This window comes from Lissotriton vulgaris, chromosome 6 (genome assembly GCF_964263255.1).
Source record: "Lissotriton vulgaris chromosome 6, aLisVul1.2, whole genome shotgun sequence".
In the NCBI taxonomy this organism is placed as follows: domain Eukaryota; kingdom Metazoa; phylum Chordata; class Amphibia; order Caudata; family Salamandridae; genus Lissotriton; species Lissotriton vulgaris.
Window position 1 is genome coordinate 1,280,741,171 of NC_141694.1, and position 24,588 is coordinate 1,280,765,758.

The following is a 24,588-nucleotide window of genomic DNA, read 5'->3' on the forward strand; positions in this document are numbered from 1 at the left end:
CAGGTCGCACAAAAGTAGGGGAGATCGGCCTAAACAACCCCGGGTCAGACAATCGCAACGCATCCGGTCCCGCAATAGGCGCCAGCGGGAGAAACGGGAAGTTCAAATGGCTGCGGAAAAGAGAGATGCGCTCGCAGCGACGGCGGCCATCACGGGGTCGCAACAGAACAGTGAACTCGTGGAAACGGACTCTGGCGGGGAAGGCAGCAGGACGGGAGAGGACCTCTCAGAAGCGGAAAGCTCGAAGGGGCCGGTGGTGACCCCCCAGACTTCTGATGGGATATTTCACGGTTGAGACTGTGTTGGGACTTGGACAAGATCTAATGGTAGGGCGGTATCCTGTTGGTGATGGGCGGGTTGCCGGATAGGGTGCCACGTAAGCAGGATGGGATGGGGGCGCGGGATGTGGGCTCCGCTAGCTGGGGTCGGCGATAACTCACCCCCCTAGGGCCCTTAAGGCCTTCTGTGGTGGAGACCACAGGTTAGGAGAATGTGTGGTTGGTTTGAGGTTTGGATCGGGGCTGACACTGGGTTAGTGGGCTCTGTCCTGGGGAGTGGGGTTTGGGGTGTTTTTCAGTTCAGTGTTTGTTTTGGGGGGTGCAACTGCTTTGGGGGGGATGTGAACTGTTGTTGTTTGACTCGGACTGATCGATGCTGGTATGGGGACGCTACCTAACTTAAAATGCCTAACGTGGAATGTCCGGGGGCTACGGACCATGGTCAAACGCCACAAGGTGCACGCTTACCTGGTGCGAAGGGGGGTCCAGATTGCTATGTTACAAGAAACCCATCTGACTAAAAAAGAGTGCGCTGCGTTACAAAAAAGATGGCGGGGCCAGGTGTTCGGCACCACTTACTCAGCATATGCCAGGGGGGTGTTGATTTGGGTAAGGGCGGGGATACCGTTCCAGGTGCTGAACCAAGTAGTGGACCCTGATGGCAGGTTTGTGGCGGTGGAAGGGAGGTTGTATGGTAGGGATGTGGTTCTCTGTTGTGTATATGCGCCAAACACTGATCAGGCCCGATACTTCGATGGCCTCTCCGGGTCCTTGGCCTCTTTCCTAGCGGGCCCGGTAGTACTAGGGGGGGACTTTAACTCGATTACGGATGTGGTTCTGGATAGGTCTCACCCCCCCTTGTTGATTCCCCGGTACGTAAGTTGGCCTTGCACAGGAAGGACTGGCAGGACAGATGGGGGATGCTGGATGTATGGCGGGAACAGCACAGGGACACCAGGGACTATTCTTTTTACTCAGCTCTCCATGCACTACATGTAAGGATAGATTCAGTGCTCTGTGGCGGGTCCCTGGCCCCATTGATTTCACACACGGAATACTTGGCTAGAACCATTTCGGATCATAATCCCCTATTGGTACATATCCAGTGGCAGCGGGAGCGCTCGGCGATACCAACATGGCGGCTCCGGCCAGACACGCTGGAGGACTCAGTGTTTAGTGACGCTGTCCAACAAGGCATCGATCGTTACTTTGGCGAGAACGAGGGTACGGCCACGAGTAGGTCCACTGAATGGGATGCGATGAAAGTTGTGGTGAGAGGGGTGTGTTTGGGTCGGTTTTCGAATGCTCGTACGACTGTGTTGAATGCACTTGCGAAAGCGGAGGAGAATCTGAGAGAATTGGAGCGGCGCAGGCCGGCTAGGCCAGACTTACAGACCCAGTTGTTGGAAGCGAAGGAGGTGGTTGCCGCCGAGACGGAACGGTTAAGGTGTTACGACTACAGGCAATACGCCATCAGAGCGCATGCTGAACGGGATAAGGTGGGCACGCCCTTAGCCAGACTCGAACTTAGGGGCTGCCCGGTCCTTAGCATTAACAACGCACAGGGGGAGACGGTGTATTCCCAGGCAGCGGTGTTGGAGTGCTTTCGTGTGTATTATCAGGAATTATACCAGAGTCAGTTGGAGTGCTGGAGAGGTTTGGCATAGGTGATGGGTTCCGCCGGTGGACGAGGGTCTTGTACTCCTCAGCAACGGCGCGGGTACGTTTGGGTGGTCTGGTGTCTGCGGCATACCCGGTGGGTAGGGGCACGAGACAGGGGTGCTCCCTTTCCCCCCTCTTGTTTGCTCTGGCGATGGAACCCTTGGCGGTCCACGCTAGGTCGGGTGACAGATACGCGGGGATAAATTGCGGCGGGCAGCTACATCACATCTCGCTGTATGCGGACGACCTGCTCCTGTACCTAGACGACACGGAGCGGGCCCTGGAAGAAGCGATGGACCTGTTATCGGAGTTTGGCCAGCTGTCGGGCCTTAAGGTCAACTGGGCGAAGACCTGTGTGTTCCCGCTGAGAGCGGAGTCGCCCAGCCCTGCTCGTGACTGGGGGGTAGTTTGGGAGCCATCTTGCTTCACTTATCTGGGAGTCCGTATCTACCACGTGACCGCGGATCTATTAGAAGAGAACATTGGTCGGTGCATCCGGGCGCTGAGGGGCAGTATGTCCTTTTGGTCGACCCTCCCGCTGACGGTACTGGGTAGGGTGGCTCTCTTGAAAATGGTGGCGCTCCCCCGCCTCCTGTACTACTTCCGGACGTTACCTATTTGGATTCCTCAGAGGACCTTTAGGGACCTGAGGACGATGATTATTGGTTTCCTGTGGGGACATGGCCGCCGTAGAGTGGCTCTGAGTACGTTGCTTCGCCCCAAGACTGAGGGGGGGATGGCTGTTCCTGATTTTGAACTATATTACTTGGCGGCGCAACTACAGGTTCTCACGCAACATGTGGCCAGGGTGTTTAGGGGACCGGAGGAGGACCGAGAGCTGGGGATACAACGCCACGTGCTGTCTTATATCGTCATGCAGCAGAGGCTTGAGCTGCGGGGCCTCACTATGGAGGAACGGACGCTCAGGCTGTGCTGGCAGAGGAGTCTTAGGAGAGCGAAGGCGACGCGGCCTTATGCGCCGGAAATTCCGATCGGTATGCTGACGGCCCTACCACACGGGGGCGATTCGTCCCCATTGTTAGAATGGGAGGAGGCGGGACTCCAGGTAGTAGGAGACCTGTATATTGATGGGACTTTGGTGCCCTTCGGAGTGCTTCAGGAACAGTTCGGGTTGTCTGACGGGGGTTCCTCTTGCATGCGGCGGTGGTAGCGGCTATACAGAAGCACTGGAAGGGAGGGCTCTTAGAACCGGACACGACCATGGCGTGCCAGTATGTGGTGATGGCAGCGGGAACCTTCAAGGCTGTGACCTGCCTCCATAACAGGATGTTACATGAGGGACTGGAACCGCTCCAGGGGCTCAAAGCTAAATGGGAGGAGAGTGTGGGCAGGCCCATTCCAGACACGGTGTGGAGCCACACTTTACGGCGCACATGGAAAGGCACGAGAAATGCGCGCTTCCAACAAGTGCATTTCTATGTGCTACATAGGGCCTATCTGACCCCGGAAAAAATACGGCGGTACTTCCAGGTGCAGGACGCGCGGTGCCCGAGGTGTTCGTCTCCGGGAGCGGACATGGATCATTTGTTTTGGGGCTGTCCGCATTTGGAGGCCTACTGGGCAGAGGTGGGGGACCTCCTAAACGATGTGACCGACAGGGAGGTGGACTTCGATATGGCGGCGTGCTTGTTGCTCTGGTTCCCGCACACTAAACACACCAAGGTGACGAGCAAATTTATTGACTTGGGTCTGATACTGGCACAAAGAGAAATCTCATGGCATTGGAAGTCCAGGGGCGGGCCATCAGTAAGGAGGTGGAAGAATGAATTGTTGCGGTGGTCTGAATGCGAGCGCGTGCTCCGAATGAAACAGGCTGTCAAGCTTGGTAATGAGAAGGCCTTGGATGCAGCGCGTGCGTGGGAGTTGGTGGTGCAAGCCTTGCGTGACTCTTTAGTGGAAGATGAGGACTGAGTGAATGGGACCTGTGGACACTGCGTGGCGTACTAATTCAGAGTTGTCATTGACACTGTAGCGGGATCCATACTACCCTTTAAGACGGGACACACACCATTAGCAGTTGCCGGGGAGGGGACATCGGGGGGTTGTTCAGTGGGAGTTCGGGGTGGGCCGGAAGCCAGGAGGTAGGTTGTCCGCGACGGCGACCTCGAGCTAGGAAGGGCCAGTGGGGCGTAGGTGCTGAGCGAGTGGTGGTTAGGGGGCGCGGGCCAGGTATGGTGGGCCCTACAGTGCTCGGGGCGGGTCCGGTAGCGGATGGTGGCATTGATCGCGTAAGTGGGATGGCTGACGAAGTTATTTGTTGTGGGTGGGGGGGTAAAATGCAGATACGTAAAATGATCTTTCGACCATTGTCCCTAAGGGACACTCACCGTGATGCTTTCCCACTATGTAGGGCACTATGCCGCCCGGCCTCCGGGATGCGGGCTGAATGGCTGTGTAAGGTATACGTTTTAATGTTGATCGGGGGGGACATTACGAGTGGACTGGTTGAACATTTGTATTCTGTGGTTTCTAATTCTGCAATAAAAACAAATTTAAAAATAAATAAATAAATAATGTAGAAAATACACTAGCACCATCTAACATGCATAACATTTCATTCATGTTAGGAAGTGGGTGACAATCTGTAACCAAATTATTATTGAGTGCCCTTAAATCTACACACAGCCTAATACTTTTGTCCGGTTTAATGGCCAAAACAATAGGCGAAACCCACTCAGATGATTCTACTTCTTCAATTATACCATCTTTGACCATGGTATCAAGCATGTCTCTAAGTTCATCCCTAATGCTAATAGGCACTCCCCTTAGTTTTTGTTTAACAGGCATAGAATTGGGCTTGACTTTGATCTTGTGACTAAATCCATTCAATTTGCCCAACTTGTCAGAAAACACCTTAGGAAAAGCACTAGAGATTTCTGTAAACTCAGGTGACTCAGTAGACTCCCCATTAGATATGGCAAGTACTAACACAGGATCTTTAAGTATAGGGTTCAATTTAACACCTAGCTTCGCTTGGTCCATCCACCCCAAAACATTCACTCCTTTCCACGCAACATATAGTTTCACGTTAGCAGAACTATTTTTGATTGTAAGTAAAACTTCTTTAAAACCAATAAAATTGATCTTAGACTCATCAAAATTGTAGGCACAGATATCAGGTTTAGATAATGCATCTATATCAATTAGATCACCAAATGACTTTACACAATACTCATGTGTGATAATGGTCCAAGGGGAACAAGAGTCCACCATAAGTTCTAATACTTTACCCAAAATGGTAACACAACTCTTAGGAGAAGATAGTGTGTCTGCTTGTGACATGTCAATTGACTCCTGCACAGAAACAACAATTCGGAACTCCTTAATGTCAGGATCACTACAAGCTTCATCATTGACATATGATACATTACCAGTACGTTTAGAAGTAGAAAAGGAAGATTTTTTAGTGTCTTGGAACGGTCTTGTGGGAGTTTTACACATTTTGGAAAAATGTCCAGAGCGTCCACACTTATTACATTGTCTACTAATAGCAGGACACTGCGGAAAAGATGCAATATTGTCGGGATTACCGCATCTAAAACAAAAGAACTGTTTAGCTTTTCCATCATTCCTATTGGAATACAAGGCATTTTTTTGTTCCTGGGGTTTAACTACACTAACTTCACTAGTAGATGTAGAAGTACTGGGAGGAGACACTTTATCTAATGATTTTATCCATTTATCAGACTGCTCCAGGGCTTTAGCAGTACTAATCGCTATTTCTAAACTAGGGTCACCTAAAGTCCACAACTGCTCTTGAACTTTCTTACTCTTTACATGTACAATGATTTGATCCCTGATCATTTCATCTGTCATAAGGCCGAAATTACAATGTAAAGATAATGCACGTAAAGCTGTAAGGAAATCATCAAAACACTCTTTTTCATCTTGAACCCTAGTATAAAACTTAAATCTATTTAGTGCAACACTAGTAATAGGTTTGAATCTTCCTTCAATTCTAGAAACAGCTTCATCATAAACATTGCTATCACCACCAGATCTTACAGGAGGTAGGGTTCTAAACACTAATTGCCCTTCTGACCCAAGACAGTGTAAAAATATGTTCTTTTTCCTCTCTGCAGACATGCGTTCTCCATCCATAGCCTTGAGATAGGTAAAAAATTCCTCCTTCCATCTTGTCCATGGAATAGGTGGATCACCCTTAGACTGTAAAAACTTGGACGGTGGATCAAATTGCATGTTAGATTCTGAATGTAAAATAAATGTTAAATAAACTACTAAGAAACAAAACTAACAAATCCAAAACAAAAATAATTATTAAGATATCCAGTAGATGGCAGTCTAGTAATAAAAATACACCGGTTTCCAGTCAAAATTTTCCACAGTAAAGCTTCCGAAAAATGAATTGTTGAAGTATCACGAAGTAAAACAGTAATAGGTAGTCTATTGAGATTGTGGCATTGTCGAGAAAAAAAAAAATATCAAGTTTGTAGTACTGTTTTTAAAAACATAGTCATCACACGCGAAATAAATGAAAGAAAACACGCATTGAATAGAAGAGCGTGTAAAACAGTACCTCTTTTCCTTTTATTTCAAACGAAATAGTTGAAATACACTTGTCCGGTGAGCGTGTTGTAAGCGCTTCGTGTTTTAGGCACTCAGTGAAATTAGTTGTTATGGCCGCCTCGCGTGATGCGCAATTACGTGGAGTGTAATGCGTGATGATGCGCAAAGACGTAGATAGTGATGCGCAATGAGTCACACAGGCTGGCGAATCAGGATCGAGATATGTAGAAAGAAGCTGATTGGTTCAAACGCCGGCACCCAATGACATCACTAAGCAGAGTCAGCTCACGAAGAAAACAAGCAAAATACTAAGAAATCGATAAAACGCTTAATACTTAACGCAGAATCACCGGAACAAGTAAGAAAGTAACAGGACACAATCCGCTTATCTTCTGGAGTAAGAAGGATAATTTTGTGTGTGCTGTGCTCCTCTTATCCCATCCTCGTCGCCAATATAAAAAAGTAAGAGACTCATATATATAAAAATGAGTAGGTTTATTTGAAGGTAGGATAAGAGGAGCACAGCACATCCGTTAGGCAGTAGATCCAGGGAATAAAACAGTTGGAGGAGAATCTGGAACCAAGTATGTAAGATGCAGGCACGCATCATACATTCTAGGCTCCAGCAACAATGAAGGAAAACAAGCATAGGAAAAGCAAGAATGTAACAATTGCATATATAATTTTCCGATACGGCTTTCCCCCCCTGGGACAGACACCCACCATTTAGTTTCTTTTTGCCTCGCTAGTTATTTTAGTTTATTTTTCATTGTAATTAATATATAATAAAATGTGAAACCTTTCATTTATCCTGCTTACTACCACAGAACTTTTTAGAATAATATGCGGAATTGCTGCCGGACCCTCGGGTTGTCGGCTAAATAGCTGTGTAACGATGCAATCTTGGTTTTCCGTTTAGTTTTAGCAACGGCCGGTCCCTGTGGTTGTAGGCCTGTAATTGTATTGCTTTTATCAAAATAAAGGTTTTCAAAAAAAAAAAAGACTATGACATGCTATGTATGGATCTGTATAGATCTGTGGGTCATCATGCGTGGCACAAGAATATTAAGAAGAGTTATATTCTGTTCCTCTAGAACACCCTGCAGGTACATCCCTTCAGGGTACCCCACCACCCCCACCAGCTGAATAGGGGTGACCCATGTAATTCATATCACTATTCCTCTGGAAAGTGTAGCATAGGAAGCAATTATCCTCGAGTGCCATTCACACTCTTTCCATCCATGACAGCATACAACATGGGGCAATGGGTGCCGGCTTCGGCCACTGTTTCTACTGCCCTGAGTGATGGCATATTGCCTGAGCCCATGCGCATCTTCACCTGAAAATTGAGTGTGCTTCAGTGAAAGGGATGGTGGGACAAACGTTGAGTTGTCCATTTTCTCTTTTGGTAGGTTCCATACTGCAGCTCAACAGAGAGTGCTATTAGGCTGCTCGTCTGTGGCACATTTAATGGACAGTTTGCCACATACCACATGACCACTGCTTTTAAACTGGATGGCCATTTTTAAATGGTATTGCCCATAATGCATAAATGTTTTACTGTTCCAAATGGGCAAACAGCCATAAAAAAAATATATACACTGTGTATAATACTATGGCAAAACGTACTGCTCCGTTTATTAAATTTTTTATTGTAAGCACAAGTTTGCCATATTTAGGTGGTGGAACATTTTCCTTTTTCTACTTTTATTCTCTTAATTTGTTTTTCATGTACTTGCCTCTCTGTGTTTATATTGTGGATGGGTAAGTGAGCAAGCGCTTGAATTAGTCAATCAGTAGGTAAATGAATACACGAGTGCAAGAATGGGCAATAGGGGGCATGTTTGACGACTGAGAGCATGCCTCAACTCACCAGTAAATAAAGAGACCTTTAAGTAATAAACTAGACCTTTTCACGTATGAGCCAGACCTTTTGCATTGCCTTTGTTTGTTTTCAATGCACAGTGCTCATAAAATATAAATAAAATAAACATATGCAGCTGTCTCCTTGGTCAAAGACATACATTAACATACCAGAGAAATACATGAACATACCAGATGATATGAGAAAGTGACAAAGAACAAATTATGTTAAAAACATTAAGCCAGGGGGGCGTGGCTTAGCGGGCGAGCATGGCGGACGTGGCTGCCTAAGAGCTCCCGCCGGCCCGCCGATTATCCTGCGTTTATCCTGGCCCTGAACCCTGCAAAGTGCACCACACTTACGGGAGTGTTGGCGGAGGACACCGGGAGCCGTCCGGTGCTGGAGCTGCCGCGCCGAGACCATCGGAGGCTGTGAGACGAGTTGGTGCAGCGAGCGGCCTGGTGCCCGCCGGCCGAGCGGGGGCCTCGATTTTGACGTCCCCGACCGGGGACCTGACCCGGAGCCGGCGCTGCCGCTCCCTGGCCGTGTTCTGGGGCTCCCTGCTGTCGGCGACTCACAGCGGGGTGCCCTGTCTGTCCTTGCGTTGCCGGCGGTGGGGGCCTGGGCCGGTAGGGAGGCCCTTGGGGGGCTGCGGCCTACCTGGACTTGCCGGAGCCGGGGCCTCGAGTTTGGCGGCCCCCGCCCGAGGGCATTCGCTCTGCTGTGGCTGTCTGCGCCGCCCTCCGCCTTCCGGGGGCGCGGCGCCCCTCGCCGCCGGCGGACGCGGTGCCCTCTGCTGGGACTGGCGGCGGCTCCATTGCTGGTGAGGGCTGCATCCTCCGCTCTTGTTGACCGGCGCTGTGGAGTGATGTGCTGGAGGGGGTCGCTGCGGACATTGGACATCTGAATACCGATTGTCCCCCCCAGGGCTTGGCTGGACCTGCAGGTGGTGTGGAGGCGGCGAAGGGGCCGGAGCGGCCGGGGCGGCCTGGTGTGTCCGAGCGCGGCCGGGACATTGCTCCTTACGGCCGGGGCTGGCCACGATCCGGGGCTGCCTGCTCCTGACACTCTGCGGTGGGATCCCCTGCTTTCCTCACCGTGTGAGCGGCGGGGCCCGCGACTGGAAGGGATATTGGAAGATCTACGGCCTACCGGGCCCTGGTGCAGTCGGACCTCTGAGTTGGCGATCCCGGCCCAGATCCATTGCCCCAGTGAGTGGACACGGCAGGGGCCCCCCGGGTACTGAGGGGTCAGGCGGGCGCCTGACCCGGAGAATTGCCCTATCCTGCTCCTGTGGTGCCTGGGGCGGCGGCTGGAGAACTTGTGGTTTGCGCTGGGCTGGCCCATAACTGCGCCGTGCCAGGGGTACCGGTGGGCACGTCGACGTATCCTACACATTTGCGGAGCGGCTTTGCCTGGGGTGTACCTGATCTGTGGACCGGTGGCGAGGGACTCTCACGCGACCTGGTGTGTTCGGGACGCCTCGATCGGGGCCTAGCTGGGGGACTATTGCAAGAAGCGGCCCAACTGCAGGTGCGTGTCATTGTTCTACCCTCTGGGCGGCCGCCATGACGAGGGGCTCGGCCGCCGCTAAGACAGGACCCATTGACAAGTACACGGGCCACGGTGGAGGAGCCGGTGGGGCTGGGGGTAGTCATCCTGCTGGACCAGACAATGCGGCTTTGATGGCGGCCATTACACAGTCCCGCGACATGCTGGATGCGAAAATTGGCGCGGTGGGGGCCGATGTGATGCTACTGCGTCAAGATCTTCGCAATGCAGTCGCCCGCATTGCTGAGACTGAGACCAGGGTCACGACGGTGGAGGGAGATGTTGGCACCCTCAAGAAGAAGATTGCCGATATGGAGCAGGTACAACGGGGCCTGGCGCTACGTGTGGAGGATGCCGAGGGGCGGGCGAGGCGGAACAACCTGCGCTTCGTTGGCTTTCCGGAGGACTGCGAGAAGGGGCCTATGGAGGCTTTTCTGTCCCAGTGGCTGGAGAGCTGGCTACCACCGGACTCCCTGTCGCGATGCTTCATAGTGGAGCGTGCCCATCGCGCCCTAACTCAGAAGCCGCCAGTCGGGGAGCGGCCCCGCCCGATCATCGCCAGGCTCCTTAATTTCCACGACAGGGACGTCATTCTCCGAGAGGCGCGGATGAAGGACACTCTGTTGTATGACAATCATAAAATAATGATCTTCCCGGACTATACCAAGCTGGTCCACCAACAGAGACACTCCTTCCTAGATGCCAAGGCCAAGCTACGTGGCCTGAAAATTCAGTACTCGCTGCTCTATCCGGCCCGCCTCCGAGTGATCTTCAACTCCAAGACCCTCTTCTTTGATACACCGGAGGCCGTCTTCGCCTGGACCGATGAAACAGTCAGAATCCGACCTCACGTCCAACCGGGGCTGCACTCTGAATCATCGCGCAGCTCGTCTCAGGACAGGAGCAGCTCGTCTGGCAAGGGGAAACGTCATCGCAAATCCCGCTCTCGGAGGAGGTCCCTGTCCCGGGACCCCCTCTTGGGGGACACACAGCCTGAGGCGGATGGATCTGATGGAGGCTCCTGATCGCCTATCGTGGGAGCTGCCTGCTGGTTGCCTTCTATATGTGACTACACCTGGCAGAAGCTGAACCGTGGTTGGTGGGATGTACATTGGCTGGTGCAGTATTGACTCCTTTTTGGCAACTGCCGGGGCCTTTATGGGCTATAACCTTCTGGTGGTACTCTGCCTATAACTCTACTGTATGTTTGTTGGGGTTCAGGACACGTACTTCGGGCTGCCTCCTTCTGTTGGGACCGGGGGGTGGTTCTGGTAGCGTGTCTGATTAGTTCGGGGGGGGACTAGTTGGGATCCATTGGTATGGCTGGCTTTAGGCGCTGTGTTTTGGGCCTGAAGTACCGTATGCCGCGACAGATACTTCATTGTTCCTTGAGGTATTGGGGTGGGGGAGGGGGGGACCTGGGTGTTTGGTTGTTTGAGGGTTGGGTAGGGGTCGGAGGGGTAGTAGGGGTTGGGGTCATTGGGTTTGTGGGGTCTGGGGTTCTGGTTCTGGGGGTGCACGTGGTCTTGGGGTTTTTTGCAACTGTGGGGTCTGAGACATGGGCCGGGGGCCGGGGTGAGTGGGACTGGGAGAATTATGATCATGGTTGATGTTCCTCACTTGGCGCCTAATGGCGCTTCCTTACGTGTCCTTAGCTGGAATGTACGAGGACTATTGGACAAGATTAAACGGGGGGCAGTGCTACGCTGGGCTAAGAGGGACTTGGCAGATGTGCTCCTCCTTCAAGAGACACATATGCTAGGTACGAAAGCCCTGAGTTTGCAGCGCTTTGGCTTCCATCAAGTGTTCCATGCCGGTTTTACCAGGGGTTCCAGGGGTGTGGCCATTCTTATTCATAGACGGCTGGCATATGTACATGAGCGTCAGTGGCTTGACCCCCAGGGACGTTTTGTTTTTGTGCAAGGGAAGGTCGGGGTGGAGCCGGTTGTGTTTGGCTGTGTGTATGCCCCCCCCCCACTTGCAGTGGGCCTTAGCTGAACGTCTGTTTGCCCTATGGGCTGAGTTCCCCCGCTCCATGGCTGTGATTGGCGGAGACTGGAATGATGTGATGGATGTGGCTTTGGACCGGCAGAGGAGGCCGGGAGTGGCACTTGTATCCTCCCCTACACGGTTGGGGGCTATGGCTGATGGGCTGGATTGGGTGGATGTGTGGAGACATATGCATGCGGAACGGCGAGAGTACACCTTTGTCTCAGCGGTCCATGGCTCCCTGTCCCGTTTGGATTATGTGTTTGTCCCGAGGGCCTTCCTGGCCAGGGTGACGGGGGCAGCGATTCGGCCTCGCGGGCTTTCTGATCATTCCCCAGTGGCGGTACAAATAGACCTGTGCAGAGCACGATCCCCCTTCCGATGGCGAATGTCAGCGTGGCATCTGCAGCGCCCTGACTATTCCCAGCATCTGCGTAGCGCGATCGCCCATTATTGGCAGGACAACCTTACAGGAGGGATGGATGTAGTGACAGTCTGGGAGGCTATGAAACCCACTCTGCGGGGCATAGATATTGCTTGGTGTGCGTCTGCTCGCCGGACTAGGCTGGGAGGCATTGCTGCGGCCGCGGAGCGGGTGGAGGAGCTCGAGGCTCGGCACAGCGAGGCACCCGAAGATGTGGCACTGCGCCTACTCCTGCAGGCGCAACAATCTTATTCCTCGGTCCTGCTGGATGAGGCTCGTCAGGCGTGGCTGGCCACTCGTAGTCGGGTCTACCAGTGGGGCGATAAGTCCTGCGCCATGCTCCATAGGCTGTGTCAACAGAACCTACAGCCTCTTACTCTGCCGGGCCTTGTTGATGGTGCCGGAGTGGCGATTACAGACCCGGCAACTCTCGCAACGAGTTTTGCGCGCTATTATGAGCACCAGTATGCCTCACGGGAGACTCTCTCCCCTGCCACTATCACAGATTATATTGCATCGGTTCCCCCATCGGCTGTGTCCGATGAGGTGCGCGAGGCCCTGGACCTCCCCATGTCGGTTGAGGAGTTAGGGGATGCGCTGGGTCAGTTGAATGTAGGCAAGGCGCCGGGGCCAAGTGGTTTCCCCAACGAATTTTATAAGAAGTACTTTCTACAGCTCGGTCCGCATTACTTGCGGGCTCTGGAACAGGCACGAGAGTGTGGTCACCTTCCACCGGACTGGCGTCATGCCGAAATAGTAGTGTTTTCGAAGCCGGGTAGGCCCCCCGATCGCCATGACTCTTATCGCCCCATATCCCTCATCAACTTCGAGGCCAAGCTCCTGGCAAAGGCGCTAGCGAACCGCTTACTTCCACACATTTCGGCCCTTGTCCACCCGGATCAGGCCGGTTTTATGCCGCGCAGGGCAACGAGACACAATATACGACGGGCGCAGGCTGCGATACAAGCGATCGAGTCTTCGGAGGACCCGGCGGCGCTCCTGCTGGCTGATATTGATAGTGCCTTCGATTCGGTCAGCTGGACCTTTCTTTTTGCTCTGTTGCCGCTGCTGAATCTTGGCCCGGTATTCCTATCCTATGTCAGGCTGCTCTACACTGAGATCACGGCCTCGGTACGTATATCGGGAACGGCCTCTGCTCGCTTTCCGGTGTCCAGGGGCACGCGTCAGGGGTGTCCACTTTCCCCTTACCTTTTCGCGCTGGCCATGGAGCCGCTGGCCGCCAGGGTGCGCCGCGATGAGCTCTACCGTGGCTTCGTCTGGGGTGCGGATCACTCCGACCGCATAGCATTATACGCGGATGATGTGCTGTTTTTCATGACTGACCTGCAGCGTACGGGTCCTCGTGTCCTGGAGTTGATGCACGAGTTTGGCCGGGCATCGGGACTCTTCCTCAACCCGCGCAAATCGACCCTGTGGGTGCTGGGGAGTGCCACGGTGGACTGCCCTTGGGCTGCATCCCTTCGGATGGCTGTGGAGGGTGTGAGGTACCTGGGTGTCTACCTCTCCACCTCGTCTGTAGTGGCTTGGGACCGGAACATCCTGCCGGTGTGGGACCGGGTCCAGCTGGACGTTAAGACTTGGACACGCATGCCACTTAATATCTACGGCCGATCGGCCATCTTCAAGATGGTGGCTTTGCCCCGTCTGCTATATCAACTGCAGAACCATCCCTTCCAGATTGACCCGCAGTGGTTCCGTACGGTTAATTCTGTGCTGGGCCGGTTTCTGTGGGCTGGCGGTGCCGCCAGGGTAGCGCTGCGCACATGCTTCCTCTCCACCTACTGCGGCGGTTTGGCGGCCGCGGATATTTTATCCTACTATCAGGCCTCTCATCTCCTTGTGCTCAACGAGTGGTGGTATGGAGACCGTAGTGATCCGGCTTATGCTCTTGAGCATTCACTGATGGGTGGCGCCACCCTTCACACCCTGCTGTGTTCGGCTAGGCGGAGACGACTGCTTCCGCAGGTCACCCAGGTGGTTTTCGCTGTCTGGCGGCGGGCTCTGCATCGGGTGGGCTGGTGGGGTCGGCTTACAGCTGAGACCCCGCTGTGGCGCAATGGCTTGTTACCGGCGCTGGCATCTCTATCCGGCTTTGACGGTTGGGATGCGATTGGGATCTCGTCCCTAGGCCATGTCCTCTCTGGTGTTACCCTAAAGTCCTTTCAGGAACTTAGCTCCGAATTTAGCATGCCCAAGACACAATTTTTCCGCTATCTTCAGTTTCGCCACGCACTTACCCCTAGTCTGGTGGGCCTGGAACAGCTCCCTGACTTTAGTCCTATCGAGGCTAAACTGTTTATGGGAGACCTGGGTGACAAGAAGGTCTCACAGATATATCGCACTCTGGTCACACACTGTTCCCCTTCACTCGCAGCGCTGAGGGCCTCCTGGGAGGGTGATATTGGTCCATTGGATGATGATGACTGGCGTGAGGCGTTGGAATCTCCCCGAGGTGCTGCTATCGCCGTCCGCCTTCGCTTCATCCAGTTCAAATACCTCCACCGGGCGTATTATACTAGACGCCGCCTATGGCGGGCAGGCCTTATTGCGTCCCCGGAATGCCTGAGGTGTGGTTCTGAAGAGGGCACCCTGTTTCACACGATATGGTCCTGTGAGAGACTGACTCGATTCTGGGCTGGGGTTTGGGACTGCCTGTCAGAAGTGTTGGGTTGGGATCTGCCCCGTACCCCCAAGCTGGGCCTTCTCCATGTTCTCGAGAACGTTGGGGGCAATATTTACAAACGCCATTTGCTGTTGTTGGGGCTAGTGGTGGCGAAGAGGGACCTGGCGCAGGCCTGGAAGAGCGAGCGCGCCCCCCCACTCGGGGCTTGGAGGGCGGGCCTGGATTTCCTCATGGGTCTAGAGCAACCTGTTTTTGAAGCCCGGGGATGTCCCCGCAAACACTACAAAATCTGGAAACGGTGGGCGGATTACCGGGGCCTGCTCCTTGACCCCCCTATGGACATTGATGATGCATTACGGCTGGATGGGGATCCCGCACCCTAGGCCAATGGCTGGCTCCACGTTGGTAGGCTTTTTCATGTTGCTAGACTGTGATCACGTGCACTGGGTTAGGGTGGGATAAGGGGTGGGTAGTTGTGGGGTTGGGGGGGGGGGGGTAGTTCAATGTCATTTTCTATATAACGCTGAGTTCGATGCTATATTGATGATGTATCTCTTTCTGTCTGTTGTTGGCAGTCTCCTCCTGACTGTGGAGGGCTGTGCTGAACTTTGCCTGAACTCATAATAAAATTGGTTATGAAAAAAAAACATTAAGCCAGATAAAAGCGATGCACAGTTACTGTCGGCTTACCACATGACAACACTGGGCTGACGGGACCACACCTTGGAGACTGGATACTAGAAACATGATCACACGCTGTGGATTTTTCATTGATCGTTAAACCAATATCAGTGGATTAAGGACAATCATGCTACACACCTGGATGTTCTCTGAAAGGCTCAGGTTCTCAATAATACAAGCAGTATGGCTCACTATCACTGTGTTGGTATTCTGAGTTTGTAACAGAGTCCCCAAGCTCTCCAGCAGCTCTTCACACATGAGTGCTGTCTGAAATCCATAGAAATAAACCCATGAGACCAAGTAGAGATTGCACTTGAAAGACTACATTATTACATTTTATAAATGATTTTTTGCAACATATTATTCTACACAGGGCCAACTATAATAACAGCGAACAGTTCTAGCTGTAAATGATAAGTTAGTGAAATGTGTGAAAGGGAGAGGTATGTTTCGTCACATAAACTGGGAATGCAGGGTTTTGCGGAGTTATCATGCAAGGAGAATTCTGGAACTATCATTACTACCAGACATTAGACCTCCAATGACTCTGAAGTTCATTATCCTTGGTATGCCCAATGACGTTGATCTACCTAGGCACAAGCTTACACTCTGCTCCTTCAGGTTCAGGATTGCAAAACAAGATCTTGCACGAGAGCAGGGAAACTAAGAGCCATATGTACAAGGGGATATTGCCACCGGAATGTCACTTGTAGAGACTTAATTTGGCTTAACGTTGCTGTTAGAAACGGGACCCAGGCCGGCCAAGACTCGCGTCGAGGTCAGTCAGGGATCACCATTTCTAAGGTCAGGGCAAGGGAGTCACACACCAAGGCAACCCCCACTCGCCCTCTAGGTAACGTGGCGCGAGCAGTCTAGGCTAAACTTGGAGGCGGTATGAGTTAAGAATTTGCGCACACACCCCAGCAACAACACCCAAGGCCCACCACAAAGAAAGACTCCACACAAGGATATATATAAAAAATAGCCTTTGTATTATAATAAACAACACATTAGATAACACACGCAAACTGTACAATGTGCCAGGGGCACGGGCAGAATTTACAAGGGGAATTATGTAAAGGACAGGGCCACATGGACCACTGTCAGGGGTAGGCACTTGTTAGAAAATAATACTGGTAGATATACACTTATGTCGTAAACATAGAATGAGTAGCACCAAAATTATAAATGCAACACACATCCAGTAATCACTGGAACAGTAAAGACCTTCTACGCAACCCTAAAACACAGTAGGAAATCACGCAGGTAACTAGGACCCTCTCATCAGGACCTAAGGAAGGAATACCAACACCTAAGCAATTCACTCTTAGCAAAGGGAAGGAAACCTAAACATAAAATGGGACATCAACAATCCTCTATGCAGGTCACTCTTAGCAAAGTGGATAAACATAAAATGGGACATCAACAATCCTCTATGCAGGTCACTCTTAGCAAAGGAGATAAACATGAAGTGGGACGTCAACAATCCTCTATGCAGGTCACTCTTAGCAAAGTGGATAAACATGAAATACCTAATCAGGTCACTTTTAGAAAAGGTAAGCGGACATAAACAATTGCACATGAGGCATTAAACACAGAGGTGCAGGTTAGAACATTTTGCGCAAGAATCACATACACAGAAATTACAATGCGCGGGGTGCACGTAGCACAACACTCACAATGTCCCTCAGGCCAACTGGGCTCGAAAGGGGCGGAATGCCCTGAGTCCCAGTGTCAGGGAGGTCTGCGCAGGCAGAACAGAACACAAAGCCTAAACGTGGCAACTGTCCACTAAGTGCTGGACAGTTGTAAATATGAACTGGGCAAACGTTGGAGCCAGGAGGGCTCAAGAACAAAGTGGGCAAGGAGCCTCTCAGGGGCTCACAAAGCAAATGTGCAAATTAGAGCTCCAGCGCTCTTAAAATGATGGAAGTGCCCCAGAGCCTCTCTCAGGGCTCTAAAAGAAATAAGCACAAAAAGAGCTTCAGCGCTCTAAACACAGGCGATGAGCCTCTCTCTGGGCTCACAGGACAATGGGGAGCTCGGAGCCTCGTGGGCTCGAAAACGCAGATGTGCCCCTGAGAGCCTCGGGGCTCGTAACTATACTTGTGGGCACGTTGGAGTCCCTTGCGAGGGACTCAGGATCCAATAATGCCCGTCGGAGCGGCCCGCTGCCAACCGGGGCCGCTCGGAAAACAAGGAGGAATGGACAATGCCCCACGAGCCTCTGGGCTCGAACACACCGAGGACCTCACTTGGTCCGCACACGGAAGGGGAGGGGCGGCACCGACAACGTGCCCCGACGCCCTCCTCCCTTCCCTCGCTCTCCCTCGGCCCCGCTGCACTCACCGGGTCTCTGCAGCGGCGGCCACTCCTCTCCTCTTGTCGGCGCGGGGCTCCTCGCTCCACTCGGGGAGCCTCGGGGACACGACCGGCTGCCTCCCTCGTCTCCCGCCTGGCCTTGTCTCGACGATCTTTCGCCTGACTTCCGCCGGGGCCGCCAATGGCAGCGCGGCCCTGGGGGTCAGGGGGCGGGACTTCCGGGTCGCTGCAGGCAGCGCGGCGGCCCGGCAACAGCTTCCAGTGCTCCCGGGCTGCGGCGGTGATTTCCTGGGCAATGCCGGGTGGGCACCGGCTCGAAAATAAATAAATACCACGGGGCAATGCCGGGTGGCACCGGCCTTCAATTAAAAAGATAAAGCGAGGTGGGCACTCGCTCGCCCAAAAATCGGAAAATCGGCACAATCAGACGGGCAGATGCCGGGTGGGCACCGGCTGCACACAAAGCGCTCCCAAGCGCTTAGGGGCTACAGAAAGCGCGCCTAGCGCTAGAAATATCAGCAAAGCGCTATTGAGCACTGGGGCACAAGGAAAGCGCTCCTAGCTCTACAAATCAAAGTCAGGGGCGCCTCCAGGCACAGCAAAGCTCCAGCAGGGTCTGGAGGCGGGCAGAGGGGCAAGGCAGGGCCAGAGCCAGCACACTGGGTCTCCAGGCAGGGAGACAGCCGAGTGGCGGTCCTCTTGGCCCCTGCAGCAGCAGCAGCCCCCTCTGGCAAGATCCTGGAAGGAAACCAAAGACAGGACAAATTGTATGGGGACACAGCCCCTTCTTATACAGAAAAACCCCTTTGTCTCAGGGTGCAGGGTGGGGGGGAAAACCAGTCGCAGCTGGTTTTGAAGTACTCTGTTTACCTCAACCACCCTCTCTATTCACTGGCAGGCCTAGGGACATCAGTTGCACTACAGGGGGTGGAGCCAGCATTGTCTGGGGAAAGTCCAGGCCCCTCAGGGACCAGGTGCACTCCTCCCAAGCCATCAAGCATGCTAATCTCACACTCACCACCGGGCAGACCCATCCAGCCTTCCTGGAGCCAGGCTCACCAGCCAGCTCCAGCCAATCACACTGCAGGCATATTTTACAGTAATATGCCAAGTCCCAGAAATGGCATTTCTACTCATGACACACACATGCCACATACACCATTGCGAAGCATTCATTCCCACGAACACGCACATACCAAATTAGGGCATGCACTCCCCACGCATCAGGAACTACTAGGGACACAGACATTCCCCATGCATCCCTATGGGAGAGCAGGCCAGCCTAACTACACGCACGCACTTTACTCTGGGACACAGAGAAAAAGTGCGCACAGACCAGAAAATCATCCACACGGATCACAGATCTCAAGCAAAAAGATTAGGGGTGAACCTGCCTTAAGGGCCAAGTCCAACACAACCCCCTTCCAGCCAAAACGCAGGGCAGACCAATCACCACCGTGATGGACTTCCCTGCTTGGGGCGATAAAACACGGACGCGGGCCCGCAACTGCAGGGACACCCTCCTGTTTTACGCCACTGTGAACCCCTGGGGTTCTTTCTAAAACTATGGTAGGGACTCACTGGATTACCCCACTGGTACTCTCCAGCTGCCCTCGGCCAGGACCAGGCCCTAGGCCACCCAGGTGCCACTGGATCCTGCCAACTCACCAAGTGGGGGGTAGTAACCCCTGGCACATAACAGCCATGCTCCACTCTTCCTGTCTGCAAGACAGGGCTAGACTGCCACTGGTTCTCCGGCCTAGGGTCTACAACCTTAGGTGGACCAGGAGTCTCAGGGAAGGCTCTCCTCCCCTTACCTCTTCTCCTAGGGTTCCTCCTCCTCCTGCGAGGGGTACCCTCTAAACACCACTCTCCCAACCTAGGGTTTAACCCCTCAGGTGGTACCGGGGTCAGAGGTGGGCTTTCCCACCCTCTGCACCCCCTTCCAGAGTCCTGCTCCCTCCCAACCGGGGCGGTACCTCTGGAGAAAAACTGGTTAGGACACTGATTACAGTGTTCCCACCCTTCAGGTCAGGCAAACCCTGAACCTGGACCTCCAACCTCCGGTCTAGAACCTTTGGTGGAATCACTGCCTGGCACTCCAGGACTTCTGGGGACTCACAGGTCACTCCCCAATCACTCCTTTCACTGGACTTCTGTACTCTCCCTCCTGGAGCAGTACTGCCAGACTCCAAAACTACAGAAGCTCCGCTCACAGATGCTCCAGGTCCTCCACACACTAGGAGATCTCCCTCAAGTGGACTAACAGGTAAGCATAGGTCCCCACCCTGGTGTTCCCTAAAGAAACCATCCAGGCTCTGAGGCAGGGCTTCGGGCATCTGGGGACTCTCGGTCTCACACTCACTTCCGCTCCACTGAGACAGACAGCAAGCCCCTACACCCTCCTCACTATAGTGAGACCTAGCTGGGCTACTCTCACCCTCCTCCACCACGCTGGGTTGGAGAAAACCTGACCCACTATTATTGGAATCACTCCCTAGCGGCGCTAAGGAACCTCTTGCACTCTCCCAGCGCTCTGCTTCTCTTGCAAGCTCACAAGGCCTAATCAATCCACACCCTAACAGGTGTTGGCGCAACTCTGGACAAACAACACTGAGCAACTGCTCTCTGACAACTAGGTTAAACAGCCTATAATACTCAGGTTCCCCGTGAACCCTTAACCAATCAATCAGTGCATCCTCACACTCATCAGAATACTCCTCTCAATCCTGGTGAGGCAGTCTCCTAAGGTTCCTAAACCTCAACCTATTCTCCTCCTCCGGAGAAACAGGAACCATACTCGGGGAACTGGGAGTGGGACTGTCAACACCAACACTTAAAAAGCTGCCACCACTGGACTCCACCCTCCCTGGGGAATCCAGACAATTACACATGCACTCAGGGGGTAACCTACTCTCTTGGGCTACCTTCTCCCTGAACAAGGCCCTCTCAGCCTCTAGCTTGGCATGCTCCAACCTGAGCTGTTCCAACGCTAGCTGATACTCCCTCTCTTCCTTCCTATCCAACCACTCCTCTGGGGACAGGGAAAGGGATGGGGCGCTGGTACTGACACGGGACCCAGCAAGGGACTCCCTATCTATGGGGTCATCACTCTCTGCTGACATCCATCCACTGTCATCACCATCCAACTCACATTCATCAACAGAATCTTCAGGGCTCTCCACAGACTCACCACCCTCATGGCGTGTGGCCCGGGCCCTATCTCTCTCACTGTGCTCGAGCTCCCACTGATCCTTTTGCCACAGGATCAGGCTGTCCCTAAGCTGGGACTGAGTAACCAACTCACTCACCTCTATGCCTCCCTTTTCGCAGAATCTGACCAGCTCTAATCTACTGTACCTAAACAGACTACAGAGATCAAAAACTGGCTCCATTTTGGCGGACGTTCTCGGGAAAAGTTTGACACAGGGAACCTGGGGGTCTGAGCTAAACAGGAGAATACAATTAACACAATTCAGCAAGATTCCTATCAGAGAACTTGCGCTCCACTGTCCAGCGTAACACACACTCATTCACACACAACCCTCCCCTCGGACTGGTAAGGCAGTTTCTACCACCCCTGATTTTCTCAACCTGACCACTAGCGACACAGGTACCAAACTCTGGGAGCAGGGCGGGGAACAAGGTACTGGACAAAATACAAATGACACCTTTCAGGAGAAGCAAAACTGAACTTCCCTAAAAAACAATAATCCCCAAAATGCGGTTATCTAAAAAATGCAGAGCTTTGAAGTGTGGCCTGTCGCCACTGTGGTACAGCGCAAACACAAATTCTTATCCTCACCGCTTGCCGCCAATGTTAGAAACGGGACCCTGGCCGGCCAAGACTCGCGTCGAGGTCAGTCAGGGATCACCATTTCTAAGGTCAGGGCAAGGGAGTCACACACCAAGGCAACCCCCACTCGCCCTCTAGGTAACGTGGCGCGAGCAGTCTAGGCTAAACTTGGAGGCGGTATGAGTTAAGTATTTGCGCACGCACCCCAGCAACAACACCCAAGGCCCACCACAAAGAAAGACTCCACACAAGGATATATATAAAAAATAGCCTTTGTATTATAATAAACAACACATTAGATAACACACGCAAACTGTACAATGTGCCAGGGGCACGGGCAGAATTTACAAGGGGAATTATGTACAGGACAGGGCCACATGGACCACTGTCAGGGGTAGGCACTTGTTAGAAAATAATACTGGTAGATATACACTTATGTCGTAAACATAGAATGAGTAGCACCAAAATTATAAATGCAACACACATCCAGTAATCACTGGAACAGTAAAGACCTTCTACGCAACCCTAAAACACTGTAGGAAATCACGCAGGTAACTAGGACCCTCTCATCAGGACCTAAGGAAGGAATACCAACACCTAAGCAATTCACTCTTAGCAAAGGGAAGGAAACCTAAACATAAAATGGGACATCAACAATCCTCTATGCAGGTCACTCTTAGCAAAGTGGATAAACATAAAATGGGACATCAACAATCCTCTATGCAGGTCACTCTTAGCAAAGGGGATAAACATGAAGTGGGACGTCAACAATCCTCTATGCAGGTCACTCTTAGCAAAGTGGATAAACATGAAATACCTAATCAGGTCACTTTTAGAAAAGGTAAGCGGACATAAACAATTGCACATGAGGCATTAAACACAGAGGTGCAGGTTAGAACATTTTGCGCAAGAATCACATACACAGAAATTACAATGCGCGGGGTGCACGTAGCACAACACTCACAATGTCCCTCAGGCCAACTGGCCTCGAAAGGGGCGGAATGCCCTGAGTCTCAGTGTCAGGGAGGTCTGCGCAGGCAGAACAGAACACAAAGCCTAAACGTGGCAACTGTCCACTAAGTGCTGGACAGTTGTAAATATGAACTGGGCAAACGTTGGAGCCAGGAGGGCTCAAGAACAAAGTGGGCAAGGAGCCTCTCAGGGGCTCACAAAGCAAATGTGCAAATTAGAGCTCCAGCGCTCTTAAAATGATGGAAGTGCCCCAGAGCCTCTCTCAGGGCTCTAAAAGAAATAAGCACAAAAAGAGCTTCAACGCTCTAAACAAAGGCGAAGAGCCTCTCTCTGGGCTCACAGGAAAATGGGGAGCTCGGAGCCTCGTGGGCTCGAAAACGCAGATGTGCCCCTGAGAGCCTCGGGGCTCGTAACTATACTTGTGGGCACGTTGGAGTCCCTTGCGAGGGACTCAGGATCCAATAATGCCCGTCGGAGCGGCCCGCTGCCAACCGGGGCCGCTCGGGAAACAAGGAGGAATGGACAATGCCCCACGAGCCTCTGGGCTCGAACACACCGAGGACCTCACTTGGTCCGCACACGGAAGGGGAGGGGCGGCACCGACAACGTGCCCCGACGCCCTCCTCCCTTCCCTCGCTCTCCCTCGGCCCGCTGCACTCACCGGGTCTCTGCAGCGGCGGCCGCTCCTCTCCTCTTGTCGGCGCGGGGCTCCTCTCTCCACTCGGGGAGCCTCGGGGACACGACCGGCTGCCTCCCTCGTCTCCCGCCTGGCCTTGTCTCGACGTCCTTCTGCCTGACTTCCGCCGGGGCCGCCAATGGCAGCGCGGCCCTGGGGGTCAGGGGGCGGGACTTCCGGGTCGCTGCAGGCAGCGCGGCGGCCCGGCAACAGCTTCCAGTGCTCCCGGGCTGCGGCGGTGATTTCCTGGGCAATGCCGGGTGGGCACCGGCTCGAAAATAAATAAATACCACGGGGCAATGCCGGGTGGCACCGGCCTTCAATTAAAAAGATAAAGCGAGGTGGGCACTCGCTCGCCCAAAAATCGGAAAATCGGCACAATCAGACGGGCAGATGCCGGGTGGGCACCGGTTGCACACAAAGCGCTCCCAAGCGCTTAGGGGCTACAGAAAGCGCGCCTAGCGCTAGAAATATCAGCAAAGCGCTATTGAGCACTGGGGCACAAGGAAAGCGCTCCTAGCGCTACAAATCAAAGTCAGGGGCGCCTCCAGGCACAGCAAAGCTCCAGCAGGGTCTGGAGGCGGGCAGAGGGGCAAGGCAGGGCCAGAGCCAGCACACTGGGTCTCCAGGCAGGGAGACAGCCAAGTGGCGGTCCTCTTGGCCCCTGCAGCAGCAGCAGCCCCCTCTGGCAAGATCCTGGTAGGAAACCAAAGACAGGACAAATTGTATGGGGACACAGCCCCTTCTTATACAGAAAAACCCCTTTGTCTCAGGGTGCAGGGTGGGGGGAAAACCAGTTGCAGCTGGTTTTGAAGTACTCTGTTTACCTCAACCACCCTCTCTATTCACTGGCAGGCCTAGGGACATCAGTCGCACTACAGGGGGTGGAGCCAGCATTGTCTGGGGAAAGTCCAGGCCCCTCAGGGACCAGGTGCACTCCTCCCAAGCCATCAAGCATGCTAATCTCACACTCACCACCGGGCAGACCCATCCAGCCTTCCTGGAGCCAGGCTCACCAGCCAGCTCCAGCCAATCACACTGCAGGCATATTTTACAGTAATATGCCAAGTCCCAGAAATGGCATTTCTACTCATGACACACACATGCCACATACACCATTGCGAAGCATTCATTCCCACGAACACGCACATACCAAATTCGAGCATGCACTCCCCACGCAT

General features: G+C 53.0%; 1 protein-coding gene across 1 annotated transcript in view; it reads right to left on the bottom strand.

The window, feature by feature from the left end:
• LOC147708779 (uncharacterized) overlaps positions 1–24,588 on the bottom strand; it is a 566,421-nt gene that overhangs the window by 106,910 nt on the left and 434,923 nt on the right. Inside the window, exon 10 of the mRNA XM_086927407.1 lies at positions 15,780–15,908. Within this exon, the coding sequence (XP_086783533.1) occupies positions 15,780–15,908 (129 nt within the window). The remainder of the gene's footprint in view (positions 1–15,779; positions 15,909–24,588) is intronic.